This window comes from Meles meles, chromosome X (assembly GCF_922984935.1).
Source record: "Meles meles chromosome X, mMelMel3.1 paternal haplotype, whole genome shotgun sequence".
In the NCBI taxonomy this organism is placed as follows: domain Eukaryota; kingdom Metazoa; phylum Chordata; class Mammalia; order Carnivora; family Mustelidae; genus Meles; species Meles meles.
The window spans coordinates 125,201,907-125,215,203 of record NC_060087.1 but is presented as its reverse complement, the minus strand read 5'-3'; the positions used below and the strand labels follow the sequence as shown (position 1 = coordinate 125,215,203).

At 39.0% G+C, this 13,297-nt stretch overlaps 1 protein-coding gene across 1 annotated transcript; it reads right to left on the bottom strand.

Moving 5' to 3' along the window:
* Window positions 1-10,181: 10,181 nt before the first annotated feature.
* LOC123934773 (RNA polymerase II elongation factor ELL2-like) lies at window positions 10,182-12,179 on the bottom strand. Its single transcript, XM_045994839.1, has one exon. It carries the CDS (start codon window positions 12,177-12,179, stop codon window positions 10,182-10,184), a length of 1,998 nt encoding a protein of 665 aa, XP_045850795.1.
* Between the last annotated feature and the right edge of the window lie 1,118 nt (window positions 12,180-13,297).

Here is a 13,297-nt window from a genome sequence, read left to right as displayed (position 1 = left end):
TTGTCCCCCAGGGAATATCTGGCAATGTCTGGAGACATTTTTCATAGTTCTAACTGGGCATTTGTTCCTGGAATCTAACAGAGGTCAGAGATGCCACTTAGCATTCCACAGTGTGCAGGACACCTCCACCCCAATGACAAGGAATTATCCAGCTCAAAATGTCAGGCGTGCTAAGATTAAGAAACTCTAAAGTAAGCAAATCACTTTCTTTCTCTGGGTTTTAGTTTTCTCATCTGTAAAATATTTTAATCCTATCTCAAAGACTATCCACTGATAAGCTCAAAATAATAAACTGTATTATTCATGGGAGAATATGAAGTCATTGAAAACAGTTCAAAATAATTTAGAAACAGCATTTCTTTTCAGACCCATTTCAGAAGAAGCTGATGCAAAGACAGGGTAAATGAGTTGCTTGAGAAAATCTGGCAAAGGTATAGAATGCTGGTCTCTGGATTTCTCTGGTCAACCTCATCACACGACTTCCAAGAGACTGTGTGACATTGTCAGCAATGCCCGACTGGAAATGTTTGCTGAACTTTTGGTCACAAACTACAACAAAACCTGCTTTCATTCTTTCATCTGTATAGGGTGGGTGAAATTTTCCTTCTCATTATTTGGGTTGCCTTCAGAATCCTCAGGCACTTGAGTTCATCAAACAGTCCATTTGATTTTCTTCTGTGTTGCTAACTCAAGTGTTTCTCTCTAAATCCCAAGCCACAGTATCATTAAATAATTGATTGCATAAGTCTACCTTTTGAGTTTTACAGATCAGTATCAAAAGTTTTATGTCCCATGAGGATCTGTTAAGGAAAATGATAAAATTGTGTAGCATATTTTATTAATTTAGTACTGATTTGATTAATCTCTTATTAAGGAATTAACCATATATACAGGATCTTGTGAAGTGTAGGCATTTTAAAAGTACTTTGAGAAGAATGAGCCCAAACACACAGGCTCTTCACACTATACCACCAGAAGTTCAGTAAAGATGCAATTTACAATGCTTAGCTGTTCCACATGTTTGTATGGTTTATATGTGCTTCTGCTGTGAGAAACAGATGAAAAGGTTTTAGAAGTCTATCATATCTAGCTAATCAAGTTTCTCCCAATGCTTCATGGGAAGCATAGGTTAACAATTATCTCAACATTGAAGCTGAATTATCCTTATCAGTGCAGCAATGAGAAGATTCGAGATAGTGACACCAATTGTTCCTGAGCTATCTGTGCCAGATACATCCTTTCAATTTGAAAGTCACTCATCATTTGACAAGAAGTGTTACTGGAATAGGTAGGTGAGACCATTACTACTTCTCTTCTGTTTCATGTTTTAGTGGAAGTTAATTTGAGATGTTGTAAAAAGGCAGAAATGTGCTTTTCAGTTTCAACACCTTTAATGAATGAGGAAAGCCAATTTTGTATCAAGTAAGCACCTAATTAGACAAATGGCAGGCAAGGACATGTATCTGAGAAGGGTGATTTTAAGCCAGGTTTCAATATCTCGTCTTCTTGAAAGGAAGACAGGGAGTCCATTGAAGGGATAGCTTGTTAGACTAACAAAGAGATGTTATTCTAAACCTCAGTTATACCTGGGAAAGACTCATGTTCGCCTAAAGAGAAAATAGGAGAAATCTTCATTACATTATTGTCAAAGATTACTCCAGTTAAAATTGGGAAGTACTTAACTTTAAAATTCTAATGTTAGCGGCACCTGGGTGGCTCAGTGGGTTAAGCCTCTGCCTTCAGCTCAGGTCATGATCTCAGGGTCCTGGGATCGAACCCCGCATCAGGCTCTCTGCTCAGCAGGGAACCTGATTTCCCTCTCTCTGCCTGCCTCTCTGCCTATTTGTGATTTCTCTCTGTCAAATAAGTAAATAAAATCTTTAAAAATAAAATAAAATTCTCATGTTATACTTTGCACCAGAAGCATGGACTTAGACTAAAAAGAGGATACATATTGCTCAAATGCTTTAAAGTCTTGCAAAACATAAGAGAAGCAATGCATTCAACCAATGTTATCAGGATCTCCATTTAAGGGGCAAGAAATTAAAATGAAAATATCAAGTATGTGACTACCAACCCACATAGTATAATACATATATATTCTGCTAATATCTCAAAATTATTTTCTGTGACTTAGATAGTTAATAATACTTTTCTTTACTCAGGTCTCAGGACTTCTAAAAAATTACTTCATTCCAATTATAGAACACCAGCAAACCCCACAAAAATAATGTATGTTAGTGACAGTAAAAACTGTAGAGATAATAGTGCCAAAATTTATTAACAATTTCTTAATCAAAAGAAGGAAGTGAAAGTTTGATGAAACCTCAAAGATAAACAGAGCAGATTCATCATTCACTGAACTGATTATCATTATATAAAATAAAACTAGCACACACATTCTAGACATCAAATAAATTTCAGTTTGGCATCAAAATCATCTATCCTGATTAAAAAACCCCTCTACTCTGAGAAATGCTTCCTAATCAACCCAAGGAAAATGAACAGTTAAATATCCCTTGAGTCTATATCTTTCAGATGGAGGTGATAATGTCACAAAACATTCCAGATTTTTACTACGTAAAGATCTAATCCACCTGAGAATAATCATTTGTCAGGGATTAAGTTACTGAAAATTTCATGTGGAATTCATATATTCAATACCCTTTTTTTTTTAAAAGAAAAGATTGATTTATTTATTTGAGAGAAAGAGAGAAAGTAAGGGGAGGGAAAGAGGGAAAGACTTTTCAAACAGAGTCCCCACTGAGGACAGACCTCTCCCCATGTAGGACTCATTGTCACAACCCATGAAATCATGACCTGAGCCAAAACCAAGAGTCAGTAGCTCAACAGACTGAGCCACCCAGGCATCCCTACATAATTTTTTCAAATATTTTATTTATTTATTTGAGAGAGTATGAGTACCAACACGGAGGAGAGACAGAGGGAGAAGCAAACTCCCCGCTGAGCAGGAGCCCTAGGCAGGGTTCCATCCCAGGACCCTGAGATCATTACCAGATCTGAAGGCAGACACTTAACCAACTGAGCCACTCAGGTGTGCTACCCCCCCACCCATACATTTTTTTAATTAAGTAAATACACTGAAAATTTCTGGAGCTGGAATCAATGTATAGTTTTGATCTGTGTTGAGGAAGGAGCGGGGATCCTAATACAGTTGTGCAGTATTCCCATATGTCTGCATTTTTATGCTGCTCTGTGGGGAGCTGAAGTTAATTATCTTGATTTCTCTGTATGATTGAAACTGTGGATTACCTTCTTGCTGGGTTCCCAGGCACTGAATTTTCCATTCTTCTTCTCAGGCCATTCTGGTCACTTCTGTTCTTCCTTTTATATTCTAAATGTTGGTGCCTTTCCCAGGACAGGACAAATCATTGATTCATTGTCTTCCTTAGCAATTATACATTCTTATCACATAACTTCAACTATCACTACTACTGATGGTCTATCTTTCGTGCCACCACACACATAATACATCTACAGTAGCTCTGCTGTCTAATGTGGTCATCACTACATTGTCAGATCAACATATTCCTGTTAAATGACTCACAGGAGAAAACCTCAGCAAAGGAAAATAAAATGCCAGTCCCCTGAGTCACCAATCAACTGGACTGTCAACCTTATCATACCGCTTCTAAGAAGTGATGTGACACTGTAAGAAAACGCCTGGCTGGTATGTGTGCTTAGGTTTTGGTCATGAACTAGAACAAGACCTGTTTTGTTTTTTTTTTTAAAGATTTTATTTATTTACTTGACAGAGAGAGAAATCACAAGTAGGCAGAGAGGCAGACAGAGAGAGAGGAGTAAGCAGGCTCCCTGCAGGGCAGAGAACCCAATGCGGGGCTCGATCCCAGGACTCTGAGATCATGACCTGAGCCGAAGGCAGTGGCTTAATCCACTGAGCCACCCAGGCGCCCCAAGACCTGTTTTTATTATTGTTTCTGTATAGCCTAGGGGAAGCTTCCCACCACAAATTTATATTGACTTTAGAGACCTCAAGCACCTGAATTCATCGAACAATCCATTTGATATATTTTCCATGTTTCTAACTTAAGTGTCTCTCTATGGATCCCAAGCCATAGTAAATATTCCTTGTTCTGTTGATAACTTTGATAATCCCCCTGCCCTCTGATTTGTAATACACACATACCCACATCTAATAGGGAAAAGTAATCATAACAAGATCAGTTCTTCTATTGAGTGCTTACCTTGCACTAGGCACAATAATCATGTGAGTATTATTACCAACATACAGACAGGAAAACCAATCTCCAGAGCTATTGTGTAATTTCTCCAGTTACACAGGAAGCAGCAGAGTCAAGATTCAGTCCCAGTTATGAATTTAGAACCTAGTCTCCTGCCACAGTGCTATAAAAGGCAATGAGTCTTGCTTCTGTTTTGATTATCTGCTCATTTGAATCTCTGTCAGTAGCATGCCTGCTTGGACCTCCTCATGCAGAAGTTTTAAATTAGACAGAAATGGGTTTAAATCTCAGGTGTCATTACCTAGTCCCACAACTTTGGTCAAAACACCATAACTCTACAAGTCATAATTTTCTCCTCTGTAAATTGACATAATAATATCCATCTCGCAGCACTGGGATGAGGCTTAAGTCAGAAAATTATGATAAAGAACTGAGTGTAGTGCCTGGAATATGCTCCATGATAGACAAGTCTTAGATTATTGTTCCCCACCATTGTTCCCCATCATCATCCGCTTCCCCCCGCGTCATAGCAGTATACTTAATTATCTCTTTACATACTCTAGGAAATCTGCCAAAAGGCAGGAACTATATTATTAACCAGTTTTCTCAAGCACCCAGTCTACTGCCTGGCACTCAGACACAATTTTCCTCCCAGCTGCCATAGAACACTTTGGCCACGAAGATACTACTTTCATTTGTTCCAAATTTCAGGCTATACCCAACCCTCCAGGCATTTGTTGGCTTCCCAGCATTTGAGCTAATGGAACTTTTCGTGTTGTGTTGTCAAACACTAACACCTCCGGACAGTCCCTTCTGGCAGGACTTTCCTGATCAGTTATAGCCTCTGTAACCCAGCACAGAGGCATATGCCCTTCTATGATATAAGACAATTTCTATGTGAGGAAGTCTTCAATCAGAACAGCTATGACATGGGAGAAGTATGCAGCGATCGCAGAAGCTGAAGACTCTTAGGTACAGCTTTTTGAGCTGGATTTGAAAAGCTCAAAGGACCTTGGGCTAAAATCTCATCACAGAAAAAGAAGGTCGAAGCATATGGCTTATTAAGCAAAAGAAGCCACTTTGCCCTTTCAGAAACAGCACAGAGGTACTATTAAGCATGTAAGATAACTTTTAAGGTTACTTCTAGGGGATATAAATATAAATGCTAATAAATGAATATGTAGCAGAGGCATTCATAACTTTTGATGAGTAAAGATGATTCAGAAAGATATTTTAATGGAATGTCAGTAAACAAAAATGTTATTTTCATTCTAAAAGTAAGGGAGAGTTTTAATCAAACATATGCTAATTTAATAATCTTGATACATACTGCTTTAAAGAACATTGAATCAAAATGTTTACTTTTTCAAAGACCATCTCCTGTGATAGGACACTTTTTGAGACATCTAAATTGGGAGATATTCTGACTGTGCTAATTGACATTTTATAGAGCCTGAGTTGTCTTCAGGTGTTTTATAAGAAAATGAGTGTCTGGGGCGCCTGGGTGGCTCAGTGGTTTAAGTTGCTGCCTTCAGCTCAGGTCATGATCTCAGGGTCCTGGGATCGAGTCCCACATCGGGCTCTCTGCTTGGCAGGGAGCCTGCTTCCTCCTCTCTCTCTCTCTCTGCCTGCCTCTCTCCCTACTTGTGATCTCTATCTGTCAAATAAATAAATAAAATCTTTAAAAAAAAAAAAACAAAAAAAAAAAAAAGAAAATGAGTGTCTTTTTCTTCACGCAGTAGTGTGAGGAATGATGTAATAAGCTGTTTTAAAAAGGTAATAAGAAAATGGTTATATGAAAGGAGTTATTTAAGTTTTTTAAAGTCTGTCTGTGGCAGACAGACTCTGAGATGGCCCCCAGTGATCCCACTTTCTGATATTCATGTCCTTATATAATTTTCTCCCTTTGAGTATGGATGGAATTTGCAGCTTGGTTTTAGCCAATAGAGGATAGCAAAGGTAATAGAATATCACTTCCATGATTAAGTTACATAAGATTATAACTTCCATCTTGCAAACAGACTCGTTAATAAAGCCCACTGTCAAGTTGTGAACTGCTGCATAAAGATGCCCACGTGGCAAGGAACAAAAGTCTATATCTGGCCATCATATTGAAAGCAACCAAGGCTCTAGCCAAAAGCGCAAAATGAATTGATTGAATCATGTCAATAGCTCCAGAAGTGATATTGGAAGTGGATCCTTCCCCAGCTGAGCCTCAGATGAGACCTCAGCCTCAGCCAACATCTTAAATGTGGCATCATGAGAAACCCTGAAGCAGAGGAACCACCAGCTAAACTGTGCCAGGGTTTATGACCTGCAGAAACTGTGAGGCAATCCATAAATGTCTCTCATTTTGAGTTGCTAAGTTTGTGGCAGTATTTCACAACAGAATAATAGTAATTAATTAATTACAACTGCCACTTAGTAAGTGTCCATTACACATCAGTCTGCTGTGTGATAATCTAGCTAACCAGCCAGCTTGCTACCTATATGGTATGTATGTAGGTAGTTAGGTAGGATGTTTTATATTTCAAAAAACAGCATTTATGAGAGTAACAAAAATAAAATTAGGAAGTGAGCCAGTGATTTCAAATATGATTTTAAATACTATTCCCTTGGTGTGAAATTATTTATGCACATTTTCTAGTTGTACTTTTATTTTAACACCTTTTCCTCCCCTTTTAAGTCCATATACCTCCAGTCTGAATTATTATAATATTATGTATAAAGAAACAACTTTCTTCTGACAAAACATGGTGCCTATCACAAAGATAAAAGAGCTAGAAGATAAGAGAGCTAGAAGTTAGGTCAGTAGAAAATATACAGATGAAAATATGGAAAGGAATAATAGGAATTACAGAAATGACCAAAAGAGACATGGAAAATGGAAAGAAAATAAGAATGGAGAGAAGCAATATTTACAGAAATATTAGGAGAGACTTTTCCAAGCCTAATGGACTGCATCAAACCATGGTTTCAAGAAGTACTCTGGGGGCACCTGGGTGGCTCAGTCGTTAAGCATCTGCCTTCGACTTAGGTCATGATCCCAGGGTCCTGAAATTGAGCCCCACTTCAGATTCCCTGCTTGGCAGAAAGCCTGCTTCTCCCTCTTCCACTCCCCCTGCTTGTGTTCCCTCTCTCGCTGTATCTCTCTCAGTCTAATAAATAAAATATTTTTTTTAAAAACATACTCTGAGGGGCGCCTGGGTGGCTCAGTGGGTTAAAGCCTCTGCCTTCGGCTCAGGTCATGATCCCAGGGTCCTGGGATCGAGCCCCGCATCGGGCTCTCTGCTTGGCAGGAAGCCTGCTTCCTCTTCTCTCTCTCTCTCTCTCTGCCTGCCTCTCTCCCTACTTGTGATCTCTATCTGTCAAATAAATAAATAAAATCTTTTAAAAACAAAAAACAAAAACGTACTCTGAACCCAAGCAGGATGAATAACAAAAATCACAACTAAATACATTTCAATTACACTGCTGAAAAACAAAGACAAGAAGAGAAACCTAAAACATAGATAGAAAAAAAGACACATGACCAGCAAAGGAGGAACAAGATTGGCAGCTAATTCCCTCCACATGAATAAAACAGCCAAACAAAAATGGAATTACATTTTTTTACTGTCAACAAAAATAACCACCAGCTTAGAATCCTGTATCTAGTTAACCTGTCCTTCAAAACTAAAGATCAGTTAAAAGCACATGCAAACTAAACCGAAAGGATTCACTTCCAGCAGACCCTACATTAAAGGATAAAGGGAACTTTTGAAGAAAAAGAAAACCATCTCAGTCAGAAATAAGAAAATGGAGGGAAGCCTGAGAAGCAATGGAAATGCATATAAATCTAAATAACTACTGACCATACAAAGGCATTAATAAATTCCTGTGGGGTTCAAAAGTCATAGAAAGTGAAAACACATGAAAATAATCACAGGCATGATAGAAAGGGGTAAATGTGTAAAAAGTGTTCACAGCGACATTGCTTATAATAACAAAAACTGAGAACCCAATCTCTGATAACAAGAGACTGGATAACTAAACTATGCTGAGGTCACATGATGACCCACCATATAAACAAGAAGACTAATAAACTACAGCTTTGTGCATGAGCATAAAGAAATCCCAGGAGTGGGGCGCCTGTGAGGCTCAGTCAGTTAAGCGTCTGCCTTCAGCTCAGGTCACGCATGATCCTGGGGTCCTGGGATGCGGCCCTGCATCAGGGTCGCTGCTCGGCCGGGGGTCTGCTTCTCCCTCTCCCCCTCCCCCTGCCTGTGTTCCCTCCCTTGCTCTGTCTCTTTCTGTCAAATAAACAAATACAATCTTTAAAAAAAAAAAAGGAATCCCAGAAGAATAAGAATGACTGAAGAAAACAAGTTGAGGATACATATAGTTTGCCATCATTTTCATAAAGATCCAAAAACTGAACAATATACTGTTTAGGGTTACTTAGAAATATAATGGAAGTCTTCAAAAAGAAAAGCAAAGGAAAGATAAATGTGAACTTGAGGAGGTGTTTGCCACATTGGGGGAGGGAGGGACTCAGGGTAGATGCGAGGAAAACAAAGGTAGCGGCAATGCTATTGGGAATGTTCTAATCTTTTTAAATTTGGGAAAACATTTAAAAACTTAGATTTGTAGGGCACCTGTGTGGCTCCGCTGGTTAAATGTCCAGCTCTTGATTTCAGCTCAGGTCATGATCTCAGGGTCCTGAGACTGAGCCCCAAGTTGACCTCCATGCTGAGCATGGAGCACACTTAAGTTTCCCTCTCTCCTTCTCCCTCGGCACCTCCCCTACCCCTCCAAAATATCTTAGATTTGTAAACATGTTTCCCATTTCAAATGATAGTACTTTTAAAAGACAACACAACTGAATTGTTAGTTCAAAATCTTTGCATGTTTGGGGGTGTCTGGGTGGCTCAGTCAGTTAAGCATCCAACTCTTGATTTCAGCTCAGGTCATGAATTTGGGGTTGTGAGATCAAGTTTGGTGTCAGACTCCATGCTGGGTGTGGAGCTTGCTGGGAATTTTCTCTCTCTCTCCCTCCCTGTCCTTCCTCCCTGCTTACATGCTCTCTCTCTAAAAAATCTTTGCATGTTTGACCACATCACATGTGTTCCCTAAGATAAATACAAGTAACATATTTAAGCGAGGTCAAAAATAAAACTTAATGGGGCGCCTGGGTGGCTCAGTGGTTTAAGCTGCTGCCTTCAGCTCAGGTCATGATCTCAGGGTCCTGGGATCGAGTCCCGCATCGGGCTCTCTGCTCGGCAGGGAGCCTGCTTCCCTCTCACTCTCTCTGCCTGCCTCTCTGCCTACTTGTGATCTCTCTCTGTCAAATAAATAAATAAGAAATCTTTTAAAAAAATTAAAAAAAAATAAAACTTAATGAAATGAAAATGTGTACTGTTTGAAGAAATCATAGTATTTTGCACAAATTTCTAAATGTCTATGTTTTAAGGTTGCTTTTGCATTAAAAGTTAAAAAAAGACACTAGCATTTCATATTATTCATTATAAGTTTTTATTTTTATCCAACAGGATTTCATATTACTCATTATAGGTTTTTATTTTTTAAATGTATACAAGTTTTATTCAAAGATACTGGATCCTTGGTACTTTTTTTTTTAAAAAGGGATTGAAAACGCACATTTTATGTATAAAAGGAATCAGATGAAACGGCTTCGAAATTACAAAAAAGCAATGTAAAAGGAAGTAAAATGTAAAATAAAAATAAAAATAATATAAAATTAAAATAAACATAAATCAAATAAACAAAATAAAATAAATAAAATAAATAAAAATAAAATAAAATAAACAAAAATATCAAAAATGAAAACTAAAATCAAAAGGAAGATAAAAAGAAAGAAAAATTTAAATGGTACTACTGTTTCAACAAAGTGGTTTTATCCCTTTAGAATCCTAGAGCAAGCAATTCAGAATTTTAAATAAATAAGATTATATGTATTTATTCTGATCCAGCTCTGTTCCATTGCTGTGATTTTACATGCTGCTGGTCGTAATCATTTATTAATTTTTTAATGTGAACCAGCTTGTTATAAAGATACTGGCATCTATGTTTTTCTGCATAATAATTGGGATTAATCTGCTTCATCTTTTGATATTCTAGAGAGATTTTCTTATTAATATCTTGATATTCTTTTGAATCTGGAGAAAGGTTTTTCCTCTCTGAATCTAGGTTAACAAATACTCTAGATAAAGTCAGCATCTTGGCATACAAGCCCTGATATTCATCATATTCTTCTCTAAACTCCTGCTCATACTGCTGACGTTGCTCAGAGGAAACTATTGGGACGTAGTTAGCCAGAGAACCTGGGAGCCCGGATGCTGCACTAGTGTTCCCAGAAGCAGTGCACTCCTCTTTAACTTCTTTGAAGTCTGGCTTTGCTCCTTCACCTTGTCTTTCCCGATCTGTCTCCTGTCTCCCCGTCATGTCAATGTCGTACTCTTGGTCCTTTGCTTCACGTTCAGTAAATGTATATTCAGACTTCTTATTAGACGTCAAGGGGTTTGTCTCCATAGGCTCTGGGTATGTCGTTTGAATTGAAACAGAGGGTACTGTTTTCAAGGGAGGATGTTTAGCCCCCGGGCTCCCTGAGATTTTTGTATTTTCACTAAAGCTGGCAACACGGGGACCTAGAGTCCCAGGTCTTTCTGCATTGCCCCAGGAATTGCTGCTGGAACGTGCAGGCTGAGGAGGCTGTAAAGAGGGAGGGTGGGTTGTGGGCAGGGCAAGACGGATGGAAGAGGCAGTCACCTCAGAACGTCCCGAGAGTCCTAAAGCAGAATTTGCACTGATGTTCATCACACAGCTATTTGGTGTTGACTGTATTCCAGTTGTGAGGCGAGATATTCTAACTTTTCTCCTCGACAAATTAATAGCTGCATTAGAAAGTTGTTCCCGAGATGTTCGATCTCTACCACAACCTACAGAAGATTCTGTGGAATTGGTATCCATTGCATTTTGTAATGCATCTACTTTTGTGGAAAGCACCAACTCCAGTGACTGCCTCTCTACTTCGTTATACCCCGGCCAGTCTTTCTGGAGCTCCTTAAAGACATAATCCTTTAAGCTATATGAGGAATTCTGAGTATTCAGATTGGCTACTTGGTGCAGAATTTCCCCAAGGGAGTTCTTGTCATTTTTGGTAATGCCATCTTTCTGCAGTCGAATGAGTAGTTCGGGTTTCTTATAGTCCTTCAGCGCCAGCAAGTGAATCACTCTGTCCCTGTACGGCCTTAGGTGGACACTGCTAGTAACTCTTGACTTTCGAATTGTGTACGCAGGGTTAATAGGAGCTGTTCTTTTTCTCTCGGGCACTGGATCTGGGTTAACTTGAGGTGCTCTCCGAACTGGCATTCTTTTCTCTAAAGACGGTTTTCGAATAGTTTTCCATTTGTTGCTGCTTCCTTCCCCTGCCTGGATCCTTCCTACTTGTGTCATCTGGTAGGAGTCGGTTGCTTTACACATCATATTACCCTGCATCAAGCTCAGGCAATCAAACTGGGAGGGGCTGTAGCTTGAGACAGTTTTTTGAGGATCGTCTTCATGGTTGTCTTTATTTACATCTGACAACAAAAAGTTAAAGTCGTATACATCAGTGGGTGAATCGTCCGGGGGGGTTTTGATAAGCTCTTGGAATTCTTGGAAATGAAGAGAAGCTTGAGGGCACCCTGTGTTCTCATGGTTGTTGTAAGAGTCAGTTACCCAAATGGACGGTCCGGAAAGCTGCATAGGCGGTACAGTGACATTGTCCTGCCTGGGCTCTAAGCCATCTGCCTCGTTTACTACCACCTCTCCTTCCTTGTTTACCAGTTTCTCCAGTGCTCTAATGCCTTCAAAGGCTGCCATATAGTCATATCTGTGAAGATCAAAGTTCAAACGGTAAAATACTTTAGAAAATGATAACTCTCCTTGGCAATAAAAAAATGTTACTGCTATCATTTCTAAAACTGTAATTCTAAAAGATTTTTCCCAACAGAACAAAGGCAAGCAGTGCTTGGTTGAGATAGAACCTGGAGAGGTAAAGCTGGTTATAAAGATCTTATCACTTTCCAATGTTCTCCCATTCACATCTTAGTCCGTCTTTAGGAGGAACTCTTAGCTTAACTGGAAAGTGCTTAATTAGTCTCTGAGCTCAGTGCATAAAAGTCATCTCCTCCCAGTAAACCCAACATCAAGCCGAGGTACTTGGTGAGGGGACTAATGAGGCGGTAGAAGCTTATGGAAACTAGAGAAGAAGGCTTCCACACAGCATGATTAGATGTAAGGCCTCCTTGCATTTACTCTCACATGCAAGCGGGGTGTTGAGTCCTTTCTGGAACTGGAGCTTGACCCATCAACCACAACTCTCATTTTGTATTTTGTATTCATTTTGTATTGATAGTGTGTAAAAGCCAGATGCTCTCATAAAGCCTACATTCTTGTCATGTTTTTCTGCACATCTCACATCCACCCATTCTTCTCTCATACCACAGCCACTGTCTTAATTTAGGACAAGAACATCTTAGCCAATATTACGTACTCTTCTTAACTTGATTTCTTGCCCCCGACCTTTTCTTGTTCTAGACCATATTCCAAATTATCAAAAATGATTCTAACCAACTATGCTTTAAAACAATTGATGGTTCCCACTACTTAAAGAATAAAATTAATGAAAAGGGACTCAACATGACTAATTGTCGGGAAATACAAATCAAAACCACAATGACCTAGAATGTTAGAAGGGCTATGGTCAAAAATAGAAGAAATAAGAAGTGTCAGTAAGGGAAAGGGAATGCTTGTATACTGTTTATGAGAATGTAAGTTGGTGCAGCCACTATGGAAAACAGTATGGAGATTCCTCAATCAGTTAAAAATAGAAATACCATTTTACCCAACAATCCCACTTTAGGGTATGTACGAAAGAGAGAGAGAGAGAGAGAGAGAGAGAGAGGAAGGAAAGAAGGAATGGAGGAAGGAAGGAAAGAAGAGAAAGAAAACGAGATCTCAAAGAGTTATCTCTACTCCCATGTTCATCGCAGCACTATTTACAATAGTCAAGACATGGGAAAAAAAGTGTC